This window comes from Spodoptera frugiperda, chromosome 27, assembly GCF_023101765.2.
Source record: "Spodoptera frugiperda isolate SF20-4 chromosome 27, AGI-APGP_CSIRO_Sfru_2.0, whole genome shotgun sequence".
Lineage (NCBI taxonomy): Eukaryota > Metazoa > Arthropoda > Insecta > Lepidoptera > Noctuidae > Spodoptera > Spodoptera frugiperda.
Genome location: NC_064238.1, coordinates 12,825,872 through 12,850,031, shown reverse-complemented (window position 1 = coordinate 12,850,031; position 24,160 = coordinate 12,825,872). Strand labels below are relative to the sequence as shown.

Below are 24,160 nucleotides of genomic sequence, written 5' to 3'. Positions count from 1 at the left end.
ACCACTACCGCGTCGATATGCTGTGTACATGACGCTGCCGCGTCCGTTCCTTTTGATTTTACTACACATTTGATAATGTGTTTGATGCACTATGAACATAATATTGCAATCATTCAATATTATTTAGTGAAACATGATACACAACATCAGTTCCTCTAGTAAGTCTAGTAATATTGCCGACGAAAGCTGCAAGCGAAATCACGGGTAAACAGACAATATTGTTTGACAAGATATCCTCGCTGAATTTCAACATGATGATAACAAATCGCGTGCAAAGTGCTGTCTAGTGCATACGAGGTTATAACGTATGATTTGAGTACACTAGAAGAAATATTAGTAAGTTGCAATAAATTAATCGAAACGGAGTTTCGTTCAAAAATCTTTTTTTGTGTCGAATTTAAGAAATAATTTGCAAAGTGCTATACCATTTTTATCCTTATTAAATGCGCCAACTTTGGTGAAATTTGCCACTACTAGCGCCATACATAATTTATTCAGTACATTCACTTAAAGTAAGGTGAAAAATTTAATCAGAGTATTTGGTTCCTCTAAAACTAACAATGTTTTCCACTAAAGCAGTTGGCTAAGAATTTATGATTCCATATTACTGGAGCACTATTCAGATAATGTAAGGAAGACTGCAGACGAAAAAATAAAGATTTGTAGCAACAAGAGTCAAAAGACATGGCACAGGGTGTACTTTTTCGTGGATAACACATAAGTCACTGTAATTTAAAAACTGTAGGACTTAGATTTTTTTTTATATTTTTCTGATAACAGTTGGAACCTTGCTGATCATCTAGTGCCCGTTGGACGTCGATTTCAGGGACACCCTGTATAGATACCACTAGATTATTTTAGCTTAATCAAAATTAATGAAAATACAAGCACTTGCAAGACTTCTGACAAACAATTAGTACTCTAACCCAGAAAAAGTATTCTTAACATAAAAGTAATAATCTGTAAGGATTAATTTTTCTTCTCACAAAGTACATTTTTATTCAGTTTAAGTGCAATAAAAAAATATAGAACGTACAAGGATTTGTGTGAGTCGGGAATCCAAACTAGGACAGCCTTGCTATGGATTTCTGTAAGGCTAATCCGGTTCTCGAATGCGAAGTTTCGTTTAATCTTTGGACGCAGGTTTTATTGATTTACTAATAGAATTACTTAAAATAACGTTTTACTTTTAATTCCATATCAAAATGTATTTATTTATCTTCATTTCATTCGTTCATTTTAGTTCACGAAAGTTCGCAATAAATGGAATTGTAGTACGAAAGCGAAGTTTTGGATGAAACTTCATTTTTCATTGAATTAGAGTAGGCCTCCTGGTCTAATCATAAAGTATCATTATATACAACTGTAACATAATTATAGCTACTACAAACTAATTAGCACATCTCAAACGCTAGTTGTCATCAAGTGGCCAATGGTGGCGCTAGTAGACATGCAATATGGCGTCATAAGACGGCAGGCGTCTGTCTGTCGCCTAATAACTCTAGAAGCCTTGATTTGATTGCTTCCATCGTAATTTTACTTCAAGTAGATTGCATGCCAATAAATTGCATATATCGGATAAGATATTAAATGAGCCACAAGTTTTATGTCCCTTTTAAAATAAACTTTTTAAACTGAAGAGTGGAGTAAATTGCTGGTTTAAAGAAATGGGATTTATTGGGAGTGACTGAGTAAGTATATAAAATATTAAATAAACGGATTGTTAGAATTATTGTTAGGTATATGTAACAAGCATTAAACAAACGTGTTGATATATAAAATACATAAATAAGGTGACTGGTAATTAGTGACCGATCCCCATTTACACAGTGATTGTACTCATGATTACAAACATTTATACTTTACAAACATAGAAACTTTTTTATACTATTTTATTCCCATTTTGTTTCTATTTATTACTTTTCTTTTTCAACAACTTTACTTTTCTTTTTCTTTTTGTTACATTCACACTCCACAGTCCCCTTGTTATCCCACTTTCCAAAGGCTAAAGCCATGAATTAAAATGTAACAATAGATACATAGAAAACAAGAGACAATCAAAGTGATGTCCTGTATAGTGTATACTCGTACCCGAACCGTGTACCGCCGACGTTAAGGAGTTAATATTTGTTTAGTGTTCCCACGAAAATTGATTGCTGGTCACCTTGACAAGGGTTTAGCAGTTCCCGGAGGTGAGAGCCTTTTAGTTATTGGAGGGACTATTCTGTAACTTGCAATTTTTACGTCTTTAATATATTTAGATTATTTTTTCACCAAGTTATTAATAAATTCGATTGTACTGTCTTGTTGTAACGGCAAAGAGTGAGCCGTTCGATTCAAAAGCCAAATTCAGTTAGGCTAAGTTTATTTTTGGGAGAAAAAATCATCTAATATTTCTCCCACAACTTGGGCTAGGCGAGAGGGTCCAATGACTGAAAACCACCTCATTCCTACTCCTACTTTTCTGCTAATATGCTGCTGCTGGTAATCTGCTAGGTAGTCTGCAGCTCTGGTTCTTGAATTGTACGCGTACTGGTAATTATGTCATGAAAAACTAATGTTCTCTCTAGCCCTTCCAAGATATCTACATCCAAAGGTGTGACGGACCTTATTTGTAATATTATAATATCATTTTTTTCAACTAATACTAAAATATTACATAGAAGCTATATCACCGCGACACCTCCAGAATAACGTACCTGTGGCGGGGTCTCGGAATTCCAGTGGTTTACGAAGGTGTGTTGTTTGTACGAGCTAAGATTAAATTTGCTGCTCCATTGCTGAGCTAGGACTGACGTGTCGCTAGCATAATACGAGATTAGAAAAAAGCGTTTGAAAAAAGTATTAGTAATTTTATTTATTATGTAAGTAAATTCTCACTTGAGATTCTTGCATAAATTTGAGGAGATTTAGAAAGATACGCTTTATGATATAAGCTGTTTTCAGGCCGATTTTTATATCAACTTATATCTTTATGTGACATATGCAAAGTTCAAAATTCGTGTTATTTCTGGTACACTGAGTATTAAGCCTACAAGAATGTTAGATAAAAAGATTAAACATATTAATGTATGGATTAAGGCATATACCTAAATGTACGTGGCATAGACAGTACATTTGTAACGCCTCTGGTGTTCGGATGTCAATGGGCGGCGGCGATTGCTTACCATCAGGTGATCCGTCTCCTCGTTTGCCGGTTTATACAATAAAAATGTGTATTTAACCTAATCGATGTATTACAGATTTAGTTGAATCTAGCTGTAAACACAAAAATGCAAACTCAACAAAACATCAAGTAACGTGCAATATATCATGATAAATTATTTTATACACCCAAATGTGTATAGAGCATTAAAAAATATACAAAAACTAACTTTACTACACACAAAACACAGTTCATTTTGCACTGTCACTCACCACATAATTACCAAAAAACTAAGGTAGGAACGCAAAACGTTTAGCCCTCCATTAACAGCGCAACTAAAAAAGGTGTAAACGTCAAAAGACTCCATCTATCACTTGCCCCTAAAACTAAAGTCGGGGTAAGAACAATGCTAATGGAAAATGTGCTTAATTATACACCTCATTGATATAGACAATAGAGGCCGTTTCAGGCTATTTTGGTAATTATTGTTGGAGTAATAGAGTGTGTTTTTAGGTGAACGTGTTTTGATTTTAGGTTAAAGGAAATATAGCCTATATAAGGCATGAATAAAGTTTCTTATCGCAAATCAGAAAAAAATATTATTCGCAGTAATGATAAGCAGTCCGAATTTGTGAAAAATGATTTCAAAATCATAGTTGACTGCAATCAGTAATGGATTTTCTTTCATTTCGTTGAATCTAGAGATACTCCTTAGTGAAACTAACCGACACAGTCTCTAAGACGAAAAACTAAATCGACACACTTTTATACATCCCAGTCGAACACTAAGCAACGTTGGAATAAAATTTTACCGCGTACATTCAGGCACTTTTTCTGCCTATGTAATTTCAAATTTATACAAACTAGCCAATGGAGTATCATAAAAATATCCCGAAACAAGTTTTCTCTAAGTCTGAAATCCTTGCTATGATCGTGGGATTAGGAGGGAAATCCCTGAGTCGGCAAGGCGGGGTCTAACAGACCTATGTTATTCTACCGTAGGTTTGTACCCCGTTCCGGGTGTAAAAGGAATGGGAAATGAAACGAGCGGGGACGAATCGGCCCCATGCGTCCTGAGGCACATTCACACCGCGTGCCATGGTACGCTTTTGTTTACTTTTTTAAATATTTTATAACTATGAAATATAACTGTGTAGAAGTACGTCTAGCGTATATCCGAAAGTAAAAAGGATTTGTGCTGTTGTCTGTTTTTTTTCGTCGGAATCCACGCACCTGTGACTCTTCTGGTGTTGCGGATGTCCATTGGCGGTGCTGTTCCATAAAAAACAACATCAAACTTAATATTATTGTAACATGTCCAGAGAATAGTACATTCTTCGAAAAAGTCAGCTCATCACAAAGCATTTGTTAAATATCAACCCACTTATTTAACCAAGCAACGAATATTATAACTTTACCTACTTATAGAAATATACTTTGCCAAAATTAAACATCCCTTCTTCAGCAATCGGCATTCGTCTTAAAGCAGTATTCACCAAACTCAATCGTATTTACAAGTAGTTATTAAGAGTGAGACGATAAAAGTTACGATTAACTGTAACTACTAAGATCATAATGGTGAATATACTAGAGAACCTATGTAGGTACCTAAGTACTCGAGTATATTGCAGCACGTTAGCTGGTTGATTGCCATTCTTAATCCGTTTCGTCTGTAATATAAAGCTATATTGTTTACGAAACAAATTAATTGGAAAAAATACAAGTGAATATTTGTAATATAAACTTTCGGAAACCTTGTCATTTTATAATTTTACTAGCGACCCGCCCCAGCTTCGCATGGGTGCATTGGTGATATAATATTATGCCTGTTTTATACATATAACTTCCTCTTGAATCACTCTACAAAAAACGGTCACTCCGTTGCGTAATTTTAAATATTTAAGCATACAGACAAACAGACAAAAATAGCGACTTTATTTTATACTATGTAGTGATATCTAACCAAACATTACATTATTCCATATCCATGCACACGTTGGTAACCACACAGATAGTCTAACTAACCACACACCTACCTGACTCAGTAATCGAACCTTCCAACCTCTTTAACTTAATTATACTTAACCGTAAAACTTATGAGCAAAACACCAACAAGGTAATAAAATTCAATTACTTCTTCTCAAAATTTCATCTACCAATTATTTACAATATCAAGACACATTAATTTTCTACGTACAGCCTTATTCGTTAATTGAACTATATTAATTTCACTTAAAATTAATTCGGAGAGAGATTTATAAAATTTGTTAAAAGAACGAAAATAATTCGGAAATGAAAAATTGGGCAGATCTATTTGGACCATGGACCATCAATGCTAATTATTCTTGCGATTGATACGAATAGCTACATTAATGAACTCAAGACGTCTAATTAATGAAATGAGTACTGTAATTAACTAAAATTAAGAAATAATGAATGAGATCCAAAATATTGGGAAAGTGGAAAATTAATGTCGAGCCTAATTGAGTGTAAGAATGAATTATAAGGTTAAGTAATTATAAGTGTATAATATTTTTTATTCTACGTAGTTGCTACGTATTGTGGGTGACTGATTGGCGCATTTACTGCTAGACTAATAACCAGCAATTTTTATATAAGACCTAGACCTAAGTCTTTTGTTAGGTAAACACAGTTCCAATAAGCTTTTATTTATTTTTTCCTGCAATGTAATCCAGTAATTATTAGCAGCATTGCCTCATTGGTCAATGGTTGCAAATTCGTAAATCGAAATCTTTTGCTCAGCAGTCGTCTGCCGCCCATGGACGCTTGAAACACCAGTGGCGTTACAAGCCTTTTGGAGGTTAGGAATTTATTGGTTGTTGGGGAATCGGGGATTGGGAAGGGAGATAATTGGGCCTCCGGTAACCTCACTCACACAACGAAACACAACGCAAGCGTTGTTTCACGTCGGTTTTCTGCGAGGCCGTGGTATCACTCCAGTCGAGCCAGCCCATTCGTGCCGAAGCAGGGAGATCAGGGATTGGGAAGATTAGTGTTTCAAGTGTCCATGAGCGGCGGCAATTGCTTACCATCAAGTGATCCGTCTGCTCGTTTACCAGCTTATTCCATAAAAAAGTAACAAAATGCAAACTTAGTTAAAATCTCATAAAATTAATAAGAACATAAATTCTCAATATCATCAAGCATTTAAAACGAGTTTTATGTAACGAGCGGAAATTATGACTGCAACCTACACCACTAGGTACTCATTAGAAAGCTAAGACTTAGGTATTAATTTATGGCAACACAGGCCCCTAGGAGCTTATAAAATAGTTGTGAATTCTACGCTGGCAACTTTAATATGCGTTTTATTATGATGCTGTATTGTTTAAGACTTTCTAAATGTTTGAATGGAAAGTTTAGTTCGTTAATGTTATGTTTTGGAAACGCAATATGTACATTAAAATATAAAAAACTAGCTGTTGCCCGCGACTTCGTCCGCATAGAATAATGACACCTAAAATAAAATATTTTTCTACAATCAAAGTAGCTTAAGTTACTCCCTAGTACATCAGCTACCTGCCAATAAAATTTCTGTCAAAATCAATCCAGCCGTTTCAGAGATTAGCCAGAACAAACAGACAGACAAAAGTTGTAAAAAAATTTTTTTTTGATGTTATTTCAATGTTACAAACAGTAAACGTACATTGCAAGTTATCTTGTTTTGTTTAAAAATATATTTTACTTCTGATATTTTAAATACAAAATTAGTCTCATAGCCAAGACAACAATTACAGTTGGTAAGGCATACGATAAGTTATCCAACAACACTTATAACAGCCAACCCTCTACAATAATAAAACACAAACACAACTAACTAAAAGAAAAACAATTTATTTCCACCAATGAAATTAAACAAAAAATATTTCCACAAACTTCAAATAAATAAACATAATTCTAAACCGCTAATACTTTGAAAACAAGACACATAAATTTAAGTTTCGTAGTTAATAAGAAGCAAGCAAAAAGAGTACTGTTTTATTAATTTGTAAGGAGACAATAAGCCCCAAAATCCCTTGTAACAGACGACTGTTGGGTCGAGTTCGTTATTTGAACACCTGTACCTTGTACCCCTATTATAAGTTATTAATACACCTCGGTTGCCTCCTGCAGAAGTGTAAGTACTTCGGATACCGATTTCGGAGCAATTTCGGGCGAAAATTGGACTGTTACTTTTTAAGTCGTACGTTATTTTGTTTTCATTGGATTTGTTTTTTGTATTCCATTCCCTGAGCCTAATCCCGAAAATTCTTAAATTTTTTGTTGGTTATATTAGCAATGAATTCATTGAAATTGTATAGATTGAAATTCCGAAACAATTGTATACACGGGGGTCTGTATACTATACTATGGCCGGTCAGCTAACCTCAGCGCTTTAAAAAAAGTTAAAGTCATTAATTTCAACTAGACCAGGAACTTTGAAACGTCAGACAAAATATGTACGGTACTAAAATTGTCAGTCTGACGGTTCCTCTAGTAAAACTATTCGCTAACTATAGGTACAGTCAAATAAACATCGAGTAGCTGCTTATTTAATTATATTAATGTGTAATGCATATCTTACCTACGCCTAAACCCATTTACTAATTTGCCACTACCATGTATGTACATCCCTGTTTTAAGAAATGCACGCAGACAAGGTCGTCTAAGTTAGGTACTTTTTTATAGAAATTGATAAGATTTCGTATCAGCACCGCGCCGTCTGACGATAAAAAGATTATATTGACATCTTTATCAAAAATGCACAAATTTTGAGTTACATATGCCTACCACACGCATTCTGTTTTCCTTTATCTTTATTTGTTAACATGTTAAACGCCGTGGGGGACACCGACGCTACTACATCTCTATTTTATTTTATACACCAATTTCAAGATGCTTGTTTAGTATCTGGGTAGTAGGTTGTAGTCATTTAGGTCTGGGTAGTAATCATTCTTCATATCTGGGTAGTAATAATTTATTAAAACATCGTTAGAATATCTGAGTTTATAGTTTCTAATTATAAGTTTGAAATCGCGAACTGTCATTGAACAAGCGTGGCTATTAATGCTCGTACCTTCTCCTTGCGCGAAGAGGCTTTTGGTCAGTAGTGGCCACTTATAGGCTGTTGATATGTGATGTGTTACAAATTAACAAGAAAAAACATGTTTTTTGAGTGTTAATACCAGCCAGACACCGTATCAAGTAATCGCAACTGTCAAGCAGTCACTGTGCCACTCTTGAATGCGTATCAAGGTCAACGTGGAATTTCTTTAATCAGTGATTGATGACAACTAGTAATATTATAAAATGTCTTTTCTCAAGTACCTACGTCTGAGATAACATTTGGCACTCTTATGGCTATTGCAGTTTCGATAACTGCTCAAGAAAATATCGTCGTCATGATTTCTTAAATTAAATGACGTTCGCTTATTATTTATTTCCCAAGTATGTACCTAAGTATTACGTCAATCAACAGCGATAGTCTAAAATGTGTATGTTAAGATTATTTGTAAGTTTTCTTTAATAAATTGCTGGGGTTTGTTTCCATAAAGAGTTTAGGTAACCAAGTCATTATTTACCATTCTTAGCATAATTATCAACACTCTTCTCTTATCGACAAAGAAGTTACAAATATATCAATTAATGTTTTGTAAATAAAGACTCCACCGTGAAAGGCCTTTCAGCCTACATTTATGAAAGCCTAATAAAACTAATTCAATTTTCCGCTACAACAACATAAAAAAAAAACATGATATTATAAAAAATAACCTAATAAAAGCTAAAAATTGTACGAACTATTCGGCGTTCCGTAACGAGCATGACACACAATTATGACTGGCTCACTGCTAAGAAAATAATTATAAGAACGACGCAAAAGAAGATCCATTTTCATTATACTTGAGAACGATATTGTTCAAGATCATTTTGCGAGCGAACAGTTTGTCGCCGGAGAAAAATAAGTAGATATCCGGCCGAGGGTGATTCATATTCATAATGTCTTCGCGAATAATTAGTTTTCATTATTCACGAGGCCGAGCCAAAGTATCGTCGTGGCTACGGAAAAGACAAAATATTATTTAACAACTATATTCGTCGGCTTTAAATTTTGTTTGAATAATCAAAATGTCATTAACTGTATCCATTTTATTTAGTCATTAATGTATGTTTCGGGATCTACTAATACAATTTCTAATTAGTAATGTGAATGTTTAGAAAACATAGTTATTATCAAAGAGTAGAATAAAGATTAGATAATGAGTAATTGAATTTTAAAAATACTAGATAAACATTGTTTACATTTAAATTACCTACTAAATTATCTATGTCTAGGCAGTGCGTGGATATGTTTATTTATGACAAAGTAGTGGCTTTTCGATAATTCCGTAATAATATTTTTGTAACATTATGCTCAAATAGATCCAAAGGTGCCGTAATAAACTGGACACTCTGTACATAGATTTATGATACTGCAATTAAGTTGCATAAATCTTCAACTACAAAAAAAAAGTTCAGCAACCGTTTCGTCGCAAGGATAGTTAACTACGGAATTCTACATCTTACCCAAGTCACATTAAGAAAAACCAAATGTACACTACGTTGAAAAATATTCAATCAACAATTTTCATAATAATCGTACTTGTGTAAGACCACTTAAATTTCGAATCGACAGATATTGAAAACAATATTGACAGAAGAGTCGTTCACTTGCAAAAACAATTGTTTCCATTGAATAATGCTATTGTACCTGTAACAAGTCGAAAAGTATGTATTCTCAAATGCCTTTGTTTTGACTACCAAACCTTTGTATTTAAGGTACTTAAATAACTTAAGTTGTTTCGTTATAAGATCATTATTCAGCTTTGTATTGTTTGCCTCGTGATCTTTTAATAAACATTCTAGGAAACGCTTTATAAGACTAACTGCCGCACCCAGAAACATTTAATTATTACTTGAACTATTCCTTAGTAAAGATTTTGTTCCGAAAATAATTGCTAAGGACTGGATTAAGTTGAAGAAGAATGATATTATGACATTCTTGATTGGAAAAATTACCTAATATTGTGTTAGAAAGAAATATGGGATGAATTTCAAAGACACAGCGGAACTACGAGAGAATTTTTATTGTAGTATCAACGTATTGTAAGAAAGAAAAACACCAACTTAAAAAACGAAGATCCAAACTTTAAATTTTATCTTAAATCTCTATATCTAGATACGCGAGAGCGTCTCTATGTGTCTTTAAACTTCTCCTAAACGCCTGCACTGATATTCATACAACATTTTCATTACATTCCTCTATTTATTACCTTATCTGAATTAGCTACTTTCATACATTAAGTAGGTATTTATGTAAAAATACTCATCAACTTAATCTACAAGTTCAAAGATAGTATCTCTTAACAGTACTTACGTAAACAATTACAATAACATTGGCCATTGCACTTTGATAAATCAACATATCTCCTTACATTTTATCTCCCGGTTTATCTCAACACTATCTTATACTATCTTCTGTATAAATATTTTAAAACATTCAGAATTCTCACAACAACTGTTGTGTCGTTCAACATGAAAGGTTTAGCGAGAATATGTTTTGCATTATTGGTGTTATTCCAATATACACAATGTTTGCCGAGAGTTGATCCACTAGTTGATACTAAGGTCGGCCTCATACGAGGACTGAGAGCTGATGATGGAAACTATTCCAAGTTCTTGGGAATACCGTATGCTCTAGTGAACCCTGACAATCCATTTGGAGTAAGTGTACTATGTATGTAATTTGTGCGTGTATAAAGTTGTAAAGAAAAACAAGATTTGTATACTATAACAAAAATCATATTTCTACAGGAATCAACTCCACAACCCAAGTTCGAAGAAACATTTGAGGCGTACGATGATTCAGCGGTGTGCCCCCAATGGTATTGGTGGACTGAAGAGATTGGCGGGAATCCCGACTGTCTACAACTCAGCGTTTACGTTCCCGATACTGCAAATTCCAACAATCGACTTCCAGTGATGGTTTGGATCTACGGAGGTGCCTTTGAAAGGGGAGAATTTAGTCAAAAGTTGTATAAACCAACTTATTTGATTAAGCATGACGTCATAATAGTAGCAATAAATTACCGAGTGGGTCCTTACGGATTCATGTGTCTTGATACACCTGAAGTACCAGGTAACCAAGGTCTAAAAGACCAATATTTGGCAATGCAGTGGGTGAAAGATAACATAGAGGCATTTGGAGGTGATGCAGATCAAATTACATTATTTGGTTTGAGTGCTGGAGGACATTCTATAGACCTACATCTGTTATCACAAAAACCAGTGATTTACGACAAAGTTATAATGCAAAGTGGAAGTTCTTTAGCCGCTACAGTGTTGTATGAACCTGATAAATTAGCTCACATCAAACTAGCACAACATTTAGGCTTTGAAACTAAGGATACAAACGAAGCTATATCATTCCTAGCTAAATCTGACTCAAATTTAGTGATCGCTGCTTTTATGGAACTAGGTATCGTTTTTAAACCTTGTGTAGAAAACAGTTTCGATGGAGTGGAGCCCTTTTTAAACAGTTCTTGGGTTCATGCTGGTACACCAAAAGTTAGGAACATGCCAGTGCTAACTGGATACAATGAACACGAACTGGCTGCTCCTCATTTCAACAAGGACGAGGAATATTATAAGAACTTGAATATAATATCGAATTATTTGAAAAGAATATTTAATTTTGACGAAGAAGAATTACAAGAGATGAGTGATTCGGTTGCTCATTTTTACTTTGGCGATGAAGCGATAAGTTCAGACGTGAAAATGGCTTTGATTAATTTGGATTCTGATTTCACTTACATTCATCCTATACAGCGAAGTATCCAGAAATACATAGAAGCAAAGGCAAGGAACGTTTATTACTATGTTTTCACATATTTGGGAGGAAGAAATGCCCTTCTGGATAATGGTGGTGGTGGAGATGATAGTAGTTATGTTTGCTGTGCTGGACATGCTGATGAGTTACCGTATTTGTTCAATATGATCAACAAGCCACCACCAACAGCGCACGATGAAGTTGTAATTGAGCGTATGACTACAATGTGGACCAATTTCGCTAAATATGGGTTTGTATTTTTCTTCTTAATTGTTTTTGCATCTGATTAAGACTTTTTGAGTAATCTTTTGAATGTAAAAAAAATTAAACTCGTACATTATGTGAAAACCAAACAAAAAAGCTTAGTGGCCCTAAGGTTTCAGACATCATTAACAAATGGTGAAGGAAAATATCGTTAAAAAACCTTTTTTTAATTTCTAATTATAAGTTTAAAATCGTCAACTTACATTGATCAAGCGTGGTAAGAAATGCTCAAACCTTGCCTGTGTGAGAAGAGGCATTTGGTCAACAGTAGCCACTTACAGGCTGTTGATGTATGATGTAAACAAATATACTTTGGATTCTCTCAGCCTAATTAGGAAAAAGAAAAATAAATGTAAATAAAAGTTCCTCCATAACAAGTTATAAATTAAACTGTTATCTTTCAGTGACCCAACACCGCAAACATCAGACTTGCTACCAGTAAAGTGGGAGCCGTTGACAAAGGAATCTTTCACTTATATGGACATCGGCGCAGAACTTTCTCTGGGCAGCAGACCAGCTCATGACAGGATGGCTTACTGGGACCTGTTCTACAGACTGAAAGGAGACAAAAACAAAGTATAAGTTACAATATTAATCAAATAAGTGTTACGATCTTATAGTATTATTAGAATAAGTGTTAAATAAAAATCATTTTTAAAAAAGGAAACCGCCTTTACCTCTCTTAGTGCGTACTTAATTTTTTTTTAGTGAAATAGTATAGCTAATGCTTTCCCCTAATTCTGAAAACCTGAAAATATCGGTTCAGTTAAACACGAGGTAATCGATCACAAACCCACAAACATACATACTGATCAAAAGGTGAACCTCCGTTTTTTGGAAGTTGGTTAATAAAATGACAGAATTAATACACTTTTGTCTGAAACCTTAACATAATTACTATCTATGTACAAAAGTTGTGTTTTTTTTTAATCAACGTATCGTAGACAACTGATCATCTTTCGAATTAATTCCATAAACAATTGCGATGTATTTAATGATATTTCTACTTATTTTAGCTAATCGATTAATTTCATTATTTTTGCGTTTCAGTGGCATTAAAAAAATCAAGATAGATGGTAATTACGGTAGGAAATACATATCAATTATGTATTAATCCCTGATTAACAGTAATTAGGTAAAAAATAGAATGTATGATTGCGATCTTGGAGATAAAACTGTATCATCTATCATAATAAGTATTTTGAAGACATGGACCAGCACGTGCGTCAAATGATTTTATCTAATAATTAAAGGTTTGTTCGTCAACCACGCTGAAACTACTGAACGGATTTTGATGAAATTGGGTATACAAACAGGGTATGCTATAACTGCTGACTTGGGTGATAGGATACTTTTAATCCCACGGGAACGCGAGCGAAGCCGCTGGCTGAAGCTAATTATTACATGTGCGGTTTTTTTACAGTGAACTGCTACTTTCTTATAAGCCTAGAGTGAGTATAGGTATGTCTGTAAACGCTACCACATTATGTGTGCACGAGTAATATATAATGCTACATAGTATGTATGAAAAAACATTTGACCATCCATTCATTAACAATTCCAAGATTTAATAAAAATCGAGCTAGGAAATTATTAAGATTTTTAGTTTCCGAAAAATAGCTAAAGCCACTAAAAATAAATAAAGTAATAAACTACACTACACAACTAAACTGTAGTAACTATAGAAACTATAGTATAGTTTTATTTTTGCTTTCGTTGATATTAAATGGTTTGTAATTGTATTTAATTCTCAATTTTCCTTACCTACCTCATTTCGAGCCTGGCAAATGAAACTGTCGGTCGCCACTGTCCGACAGATTGACACGACATTTATGTGTTAATTAAGACTATCTCATTTCCTTTATTGGACATTTCACGAAAGAAACGACTTGTTTATTTGTTAAATTATTTATATTTAATTTTAAATTTTACGCTACAAGGAATAAAACGTATAATTGAGCTTTGTGGTTGATAATTTCGGCATACTTAATAAATAGTTAATTATGAGGTAATGTGATGATTGTGGAGTAAATAAACTGTATTTGTAACCTCCCTGCTCTTCTCACCTAAGTCACAAGAGCTGACTTAGGGACTATATACATTGTTTAACAGAAATCAGACAGCTTTCTCTGGTCTGAAAAAGTTAAACTTTCATGTAGTAGTTGGGACAAAAAAGTGTAGTTATACAGATTTACAAACAAGGGCCATCTTTTTTTTAACTTGTCTGAAAGTGAAACGCCAACGCAAAACAGTCGTACGGATCGATAGAACTAGGCATTTGGAGCAAAAGTTAATAAATACCACTACTTTCGTTGACTTTCAGAAATGGCCCAAAACTCTATAGATTCGTGATGATCTCCTTTATAAAATTAAACTCAAATCAACTTAACAACAAGCACATACACTACACAACAACCACAATCAACTCACACACAGATAATAAATCTTACACACAGAGCGATCTTTACAAATCAATATGGCGGCACCGTTGGGTGTTATTAATTTCCCGCGCTAATAGAAAACTGTCAAAAACTGAAGAACGTTAATTTTACACGTCATTACCTCTAGAGGGTCGAATCGACCGTGCGATATCCCATTTCGTTAGCAATTAATTAGCTTTGAAGAAAGAATTGGGGGTTAAAATGAAGTTAAGTAAGGATTCAAGGGTTAATACTTGGGACGTGATTTAGAGGGTTTTTTTGGGAAATGAGTCTCGGCTTTTATTAGGTTTAATTTGGCTCTTTTAATCATATGTAGAGTCGTATACAACTTTCAAAAATTTATGTTGGATAGTGCTTTTATCATAAGTTTTGCTTGTTGTCACAATCAAGTTGATTGTAGCATAGTAACGTGTCGTGAGGAGACCTGAGTTTTATAATTTCTAATTATAAGTTAGAAATCACTAACCAGCTTTGAGTAAGAGTCCTAAATGCCTAAAAACTTTGTCTGTGTGAGAAGAGGCCTTTGGTCAGCAGTGGCCACTTAAAGGCTGTTGATGTGTTGATGTGATTTTGGCCCCCACCCGGTGATACGTGAAAATCCAGTACCCAGATAAACGCCAACCCATACCCATATTTATACTACTTTTTTATAACAAAACAATGACTGAAAACTTTATTTATTTATAACTCTTCTCTGTATGAAACGACGGTTTATTTAAAAGCCGAAACACAAAGACATGTCAATGTAATTCCGGAAGATGAATAGATTGTCATAAAGTGCTTTTTATCCGAATGCGAAGCTTCTATGCCGTCAAACACGAATGCTGGTAAGATAAAATATGATGCAAAAAGTGAATTAATGAACGTCCAAAGTCTGTTATATTAATTACGTTTTCCGCTCCCCAAGTTTGTTTGTACAGTTTATGTTTTTGTTTTTATTTTTAAATATCATTTGGATATTATTTCGAATTATAAATAGTTCCAGTAGTTAATTATGGGTATTATTTTGTGAATAAACAGACTGACTAATGAAGAGCGACTGAGCAAGCATGATGAATCGAGTGGCGACCGCGGTGCGACCTTTAGGTGGACCGACGAAATCGTCGCGGGGAGCCAGTGAATGCAGGTGGCAGCTTGTCGTTCTACGTAGAGGACTAAGGGGGAGGCCTTTGTTCAGCAGTGGACATCTCTCAGCTGATGATGATGATGAAACTGACTAATGAGTAAACAAGTGATACTTTAGTTAGTGAAGTTATGTTAAGTCCAAATAGTAATATGAAGAAATATATTTTTGAAATATGTTTACAATATTCACAAATTAAAACACAGTAGAACAAAATCAACAGCTCCCTGACCGGTCACGGGCCTATGGCTATTTTCTACATAAGAACAACACCGGTGGGAAGACCGGTACATAAGTAAATGTTCACAAAATCTTATCAGTAACCACAGACTTATTGCAAAAAAAAATTACATATAAACCTTACCAATAAAACCTAAAAAACAAATCACTACACTTCAAACCAAAAACGTACAAACTCAAGAACAAATTCTCCAAGCTTACATTGAAAACGAAATACTTAAGGCAAACACGAGCTCAGTATCGTACCAGTGTACCTGAGGGCGCACTATAAATCATACTTAAGTCTGTCTGTAGCCAAAAGTCTTGCAGCCCAAGGGAGGGAACTAGATACAAATCCATAAAGTTACATGGCCATTAAATATTCACAATCTGCTCGGTACAAGGTCCATTTTCAATTTATTTGTACGACTACTAGGGGAGAAAACTTGCCTTGCCAGTACAGATTTCAGATTAATACTGAATTATTAAACAAGTTGCATTAATGTTATATTCATAACTGACGCCTCGATCTGCTTATTGATTTCAGTGGGATGGCTTGAATGTGAATTTCGCAGAAAATGCTGATAGGTAAATCAGTTTTTTGTTTAGTTTTCTAGAAACGTGTACTGGTTGAAGATATTATAATAATATGCATTAGTTGTGATGGTTTCTCAAAACTTTACGTAAGTTCTATATAATACTGAATCTGTATTAATTAGTATATTTCACACCTCAAAATTAATACCTACAAAATATAATTATGATTTCACGGTTGGTGCGGTGGCTGGGCAACCGGGTGCTGCGCAACGTGTAGCGGGTAGGATTTCCGCACAGAGCCACTCTTTGTGTGTTCCATAAATTGTTGTTTTGTGTCTGGGTCTCATATTATGTATATGAACTTGTATGTTTCTAAACGCACCCACGATACACGATAAATCCTAGTGTGGGGCAATGTTTTGTAAGAAAAGAAAAATAAATTTATGCAAAAACCTCAACAATATTTATGATTCTTAAACTAAAAATTGTATCAATTTCGGAAATTAAAGGGGTGACTCAAAAGCCAAATGAACTTCAAAATATCAGCAAAATTTCGTAATCTTCTTGTTATAATTAATTATTTTGTATACGCCATGTCTTCCGTGTTTTAATGGAGAGAAATAGTCATTTAAAATGAATGGCCAGCCATCTTGTTTCTCATCAAGACGTACAGTTAAATGAACGTGGAGTGGGTACCTTTGGGTGACAATACAAGTATAATAGTAGGCCAACTTCGTATTATATTTGATTTATATTATTATATCTGCCTACCCCAATGAAAGATAGGCGTGACGATATGTACGTATAAGTAAGCCTAGAAATGCGCCTGAGTAATACCTTTTTTTATTGAGTTTTAGATTCTGCTAGTGGTTTCGCCCATGTTCCTGTGGTTTTAAAAATACCCTATCTTCCAAGTCAGCTCATACCCTGTCTATATATCAAATTTAATCAAAATCTGTTCAGTAGTTTCAATGCGATTGATGAACAATCATCCAAACACACAACCTTTAAAATTTATAATATAAGTGTGATTTCGCTACTATCATATTGCCAAAATAATTGCCAATCCACCGAGAATATAACCCGAACAACACTGGGACGGGTTGCTAGTCAACAAATAAATAGACCCGAAAAAAAAACAAAATGCTCTCGATAACCCCAAAAAAATCTTATTTCCTTTGGGAATTGAATACGCAATGTGTTTCCCTGCATCCGATCAGTCAACCAATGCGCTTGTAGTGAAGGGTCCTTAAAGTTTTATACAAAAGAGTCTCCTCTGGATTTTCCACATAATTGATGGTATAGAATAGAGGGTGAAGACACTATTAATTTTAGTAAAATTTCGAGTAATAATACCGCTTGCTTATTTATCATCTACTATTTTTTTTCTGAGAATTAGGTATCATTCAAACATACCATTTGTAAAAAGTTAAAATGATCCCTAGCTCATAAAAAAAAAAAAAATTGAACGTGAATAAAGAATGGTAAAAACAACAGACTGTATATAGAACAAAATTTTATTATTTGCCATAACAGCAACTTTTCTTTTCTTTAAAATGTGATTTGAAGTGGCACAAATAAAACACAAATTGTTGGTTTAATTATACGCATAATTCATAGTTGTAAAGAAGCTAACAAAGTCAAAATAATTTAGTTACCCCGTTGTTTTTTACGCCATTTAATAAGACAAAATAACCTTACTTTTAATAGAACACAGAATCTTTAACCCATTTCACTAAGCATTTAAGCAATCATCTCTTTTAACAAAAAAAAAGCATACAATGATCCTTCTGCGTGTCACTTCACAGTGTCACTATAGGCGCAGCATAAACAAACGAAATTATCTTTTGAGCTTTAAAGTGAAGTTCACGACGAGTAATAGATCCGTTCACTGCTTACCGTGTTTCGTAACCCCGACAATTTGTACCGAGCCCTGTTTTATTTTCTACAAATAAATAATCTCAGCTTTCCATTTCTGCGTATACAACCGTTTTGGAGCATTTTCCTTTGTAGAATAAAAACAACGGTTGGTGCGGTGCCGGGGTGCCGTGCAATGTGTTGCGGGTTTGATTCCCGCGCGAAGTAACCCTTTGTGTGATCTACATGTTCTTGTTTCCGTTCTGGATGTGATGTGTATATGAACTTGTATGTTTATGAACACACCCACGGTACAGGACAAAATCCTAGTAGTGATTTTTAAAACCACAAATGCCTTTACCTCTTCTTTTCCGAATTCAATTTTAGAAAGCAAGGAGCGAACAGCAGTCTTAATATTTGTTATTCCTAAGAATGTGCAATTTAAAAATATTTGTGTAATAATACAAGGTAAAATCACTATCAATTGCAGAGTGTAGCCATAATACCGTTTGTACAGTACACAATGTACCTATTGCTTTTCACCGGACAACTCCCAAAGTCCCCAACAGCCCAAGTTCATATCAAAAACAATCGGACTAGCTAATTTACTGCTGAATTTTGGGCAAACAATAGCTGGTGTTGGCAAGAATGTGCCAGCAATAGGAACCAGCCCAAAAGCGCTTCGGCTAGTAATCCACTAATCAAAGGCATTGTTAGGTCGCAGTCGGCGCCGAGATTTGCCTAATTACCCACTCGAGTCAGTTGCTGTGACACACTGAGTCAAAAGTGATCGAGCATTTTGTGTACAATTATGTATCACTTATTGTATTACTCTCTTTCTACCACCATGTAACTTTTATTATATTACTCCTTTTCCACCCGTATGATGAGAAGAAAGATTGGTCTATACAACTCTACAGCTACACAAAAAATATATTTTAGATAATAGGTCTCTACAAAAAATAGGCGAGGTGTTCGTGGCGGGCTCTCTGACCAACAATAATTCGTTGCAATTTTCTATCCTATTTATTCGCATATAAACTTCACATGTGCGATACAGGATTTGTAACATCATCCATTGATTTTATTCATCAATACGTCTATATTTCTGCCATCTTTCACTTTGTCAAGTGTCACGACAATATACTTAAAAATGTCCGTTGCCGCGAAATAAAGACAAATAAGTATATCTCTGTTAATAAGTAATGTAACTAAAAACATATTATGATAACAAATTAAGAAACTATAATCTTTGCATAGAGCTTTGTAATATTAACACAAAATCAGTTAAAGATAACTAATAATAAATTTTATTAACTTTCATCAAGTACGTAAGATATCATTTGCAGCGTATGACGTAATGTTAAAGTTTCAGTTTCCAAAATACAGGCAAACATAACAATACCTTATTCCATCACAAAATAGTTAGACATTTAGCCTAGCCGTATGTATCAACTAATTTTATATTCCCAAGAGGAGGCCAGGTTTAGTTTATCCTCTAGGCACTTAAAATAGACGACATCGAAATATATTTCGGTATTTGTAATTGAAATATAATCCTGATTGATATAATGTATGCGGGTACTCCTATAGAGTAACTGACTGTCTGTTTGTGTGATGGATTATTATATGTAACAGTAGAGATCCATTGCATACATACATACATAACCTCACGCCTGTCTCCCATGGAGGTAGGCAGAGACAATGGAACACCAATTGCTACGAATCTTACAGTGTGGGAATGTATGCAGTGCGTGATCCATTTCAATGTAATAAATTGGAGACTTTGATATGAAAATGGTTATTTTTAATTAGTCACTTTAACAAACATTTTCTCGGTGATATTTGTAAGTTATTTTATTGTTTAGAAACGCACCCACGACGCCTTTAACTTCACGGTTGCCGCGGTGGCTGAACCACCAAATTAATCATTATTAAAGGTTCCAGTAAGCTTTACAGCATTACATCATAATACTAACCAAACAACACTTACTAACCAAAGAAACACAACGCATACTAAAACATAATCTAAACTCTAGAAATAAAAACAATTAATTTTGAAAAAACCCGTAGACAATGAATCTTGAAACGTATAACGTACGAAATCCAACGGGTTGCCAACGACTGTGTCCACAGTAATGTGACAGGAAGACTGCCGGCGATTTCATTTAGTGCAGCGGTACTCAAACTTTTTGGCTACACCGCCCCCGCACTGAACGCTCCGGCCGAGAGATTACACTTATATTGTCTTCAACATGACTGAAGAAAGTTAAATTTAAAAGTTGAATTGAAACGAAAATCTCTCAGTTGTTGCAAGGAATCTGTAATCGTGTCCGGTATATGGCAATAGGCTCGCTCCCTATTACGTAGCACTTATAACACATATGTTGAAAAGTGAAGAGGAATGGTGAAAATTTTTAACAATTGCCAATACATCAATAAACATCTATTAATGCTTATACTGGCAAAAGTATCATTTGTTTTAGAATAACATGTAAATTGTTATCAAAAATTGTTTTGGTTTTATTTTAAACTGGATTTAATAAAAAAAATTCTAACCTTATCATCGTAGCCATAATTATGTTTAAAATTAAACCACACGTCGCAAATTCGAATATAAAACAAAATTTCAAAAAAGCGTAGGTGCCTAATGTTCGAGCACCACTGTCTAACCCGATCGTGTGACGTGCAGAAGAGCTGAACAAATGTTTGTTCTCCGTTAATTAAACCTATATTGCTTACTCCGGACTATTCGCGTCCTCGGAAAAATACGTCCACTGTTTTCATAGAACCAGTCAACTCTAAAAAATAAATAACAATATCAGTTTGTTTGTATTACGATCTAATAACTAACTGGCAGTTCCAGGCTTTGTTTAGATGGCACTCTGTGAAGGTTTGTTTAAACTTTTATTCATATTGTTATAAAATTTGATTAGCATTTTAATTAACTTTAAGAGGGAAAGAAAGTTTGTTTATCGCAGAACGATAAATAGTGCTGTAAATTGTCAGTACATTTAATTATAGTTTTCGTGTAATGGAGTGCTTCACTAACAATTGAGATAATACGTGACACATTTCAGAAATTGAATCTTAAAACCTTAAGCCTTAAACGGGCTGAGAGGGAGTGTCAGGCTCTTACTAACTAAAAAACCACCCCATTATTGCTTTTCGAGCCGGAACCCCGGTAATCTTAAAATCATTGGAATGACTTCGTATAGGTTTTTATTATTGTTTTCCTGATACTATACATTCACTCATTTATACCATCAATTGATTCATCAAGAACTTGACCAATAATAACCAAGAAAACCCTCTCAACACTTAGTCAAATAAATAAAAAAACTAAATACAATATTGTTATTATGTAAAACACACTGTATAACGACCATTGAATAAATACACTTGACGAATTTGTAATAAGAATACTAACAAGTACCAAGAAATTAACTCTTATTTAATAAAGCCAAGTTTTTAGATAATAATTCAACAAAAGTTAAATCTGAATTCCTTGTTTTATAATTAGATTTGTTTATTGGACCTCATTTTGGATAAAGGGTCCGTTTAAAACGACAATGAAATTTCCAAAATTTTGTCAAGCTTCAATCTTTTGAGTTGGTCTCTTGCTTTGAAACAAGAATCCTTGCTAATTACTATAAATACTTAACTTTTCTCTTAGTAAACGAACTAATTATTGTAATTGATGGATTTGTTGGCGAAGGAACTTTTATTATGAGGTTATTACTTACTTGTCTTGATGAATAATATAATTTATTTCGTAATTTTTTTCTTGTATTACAAGTTTCTTATTCTAAGAATATCTACATTGAATTCTCGAAACATTTTCGCCAACTAACCTTTATTAACCTGAGCTATTTTTCGGTAACATTTTTTATTCTGGGCTTTTCTCACCATTTTGGCACGTAATGTTACCTAAAACAAGAAGAGACAAGAATCCAAAATCTAATCTATGAACTTTTTATACATAGATTACTTTTATCAAATACATTTATAGCTACTAAATAACTTCATTAATAATTAGTATCTTCCGCTTCGTCAAAAAGTTATTGTTTAACACAGTGTACACTAATTACATAAATCTATTTTTTTTACGTTTTTTAAGCATACAAGTTCACATACACAAAGAGTAGCTCCGTACGGAAATCGAACCCGCTACAAGTTGGCACGGCAGCCGACTGCACAGTCACCGCACAAACCGTGAAGCTATTGCGGTTGTTGCAGTAAACTCTTTGTGTGATCCACAAATTGTTGTTTCGGATCTAGGTACCATGTGTAAGTGAACTTGTATGTTTGTAAACGCACCCACGACACAGGAGAAAATCCTAGAAAAATTCAAATATTATAGTATGAATTCTTTGAAGTAGGTAGGTAAGTAAATGTACTAATCCTAGAACTAAATCCATAAAACACTAGACAAGTGCACGTTCCGTTCCAGTCAGCACAATATCTGAGATTCCGATAGCAGTTCGATCTATCCACGAACCTCGGTCTAAGTTGAATACCTCCCAGTATCCCGACGCGAGCGGTTGACAGAATGTCTAACATTCTCTGCGGTTTTGTACACTAGAGATAGTTGAAATTTCGTGCAACGTCGCAACCGCAATCATGTTCCGAACTAATTAATAGTAGATCGCAGGTAATTAATATTCTAAGGATTAATATTGAGATGAGTAACTAGGGAATTGTTAAGTACCTTTAACTGTCGAGCATGCATGAAAAGACTGATGACTAGAGAAAAAGATATATAAGCTACATTGTCTCTGCACACCCCTATGGGAGACAGGCGTGAGGTTATGTGTATATGTATATGTCTAATAAACAAATCTTAGTTTAACTTTTTGCTAGTGAATGTTTAAGGTGCACCTAGGTCGCAAATTTTTAAGAGTATTATACCATCTGACTATTACATAAAACCGCCGTTAACTCCAACTCAAAGATAAAGAAGTAACCACAAAGGCGAGTTAAATAATAGAACTGGCACATATGAGGGTATTATTCGCACCGCGTCCGTTACTTCGGATCGAAAGGGAATTGATTCAAAATCCCCGTTCAAATCTCCACACAAACGTGTTCGGTTTCTTTACAAGCTGCCCTCCGCTACCAAATTAGTTTGCAGCCTCAAGTTTTAGCTGTTTTGTTCTAAACCAAGTTTGGGGTGATTGCTTAAACGTATGCTGTGTTAGGTAATTACGGAGTTGTTTTCTATGTGTGGTGTTAACGTTTCTGTTGTGTGTTACTATTTATTTATTACATGCTATAATGAATGCAACGTGTAGCGGGTTCGATTCCCCTACGGAGCAAGTCTTTATGTGATTCACAAATTGTTGTTTCGGATCTGGGTGTCATGTGCATGTGTACTTGTATGTTTGTATACGCACCTACGATACAGGAGTAAATCCTAGTGTGGGGCAACGATTTTTTTATGCTTATTAGGTTCTGTTCTGTTTTTGAGGTCAATCAATGTAGCTTTTCACCTGAGAATATGAAAAAATATTTATACTTTCTGTCCGTATCTCTTGTTTAAATGCAATACACTTACAAAATTGTGACCAAAAAGTACTTATAAATTCACAGTAGCAAACACATGAAACATAAAACTCGGAAACATTAAAAACTAGCAAACAGTTCCTCTTTAAAAATGTCACGAATATCCAACTGGATATTTTAAAGAAAACGCCTTCAGACTTCCG

The 24,160-nt window shown here is 34.4% G+C and overlaps 1 protein-coding gene across 1 annotated transcript; it reads left to right on the top strand.

Annotated features, from left to right (window-relative positions):
* Positions 1-10,696: 10,696 nt before the first annotated feature.
* Positions 10,697-12,942, top strand: LOC118263896 (cholinesterase 2-like). The gene is made up of 3 exons (XM_035576109.2): positions 10,697-10,906; positions 10,997-12,261; positions 12,680-12,942. Exons 1-3 carry the CDS (start codon positions 10,718-10,720, stop codon positions 12,855-12,857), a joined length of 1,632 nt encoding a protein of 543 aa, XP_035432002.2. The 5' UTR covers positions 10,697-10,717; the 3' UTR covers positions 12,858-12,942.
* The last annotated feature ends 11,218 nt before the right edge of the window (positions 12,943-24,160 follow it).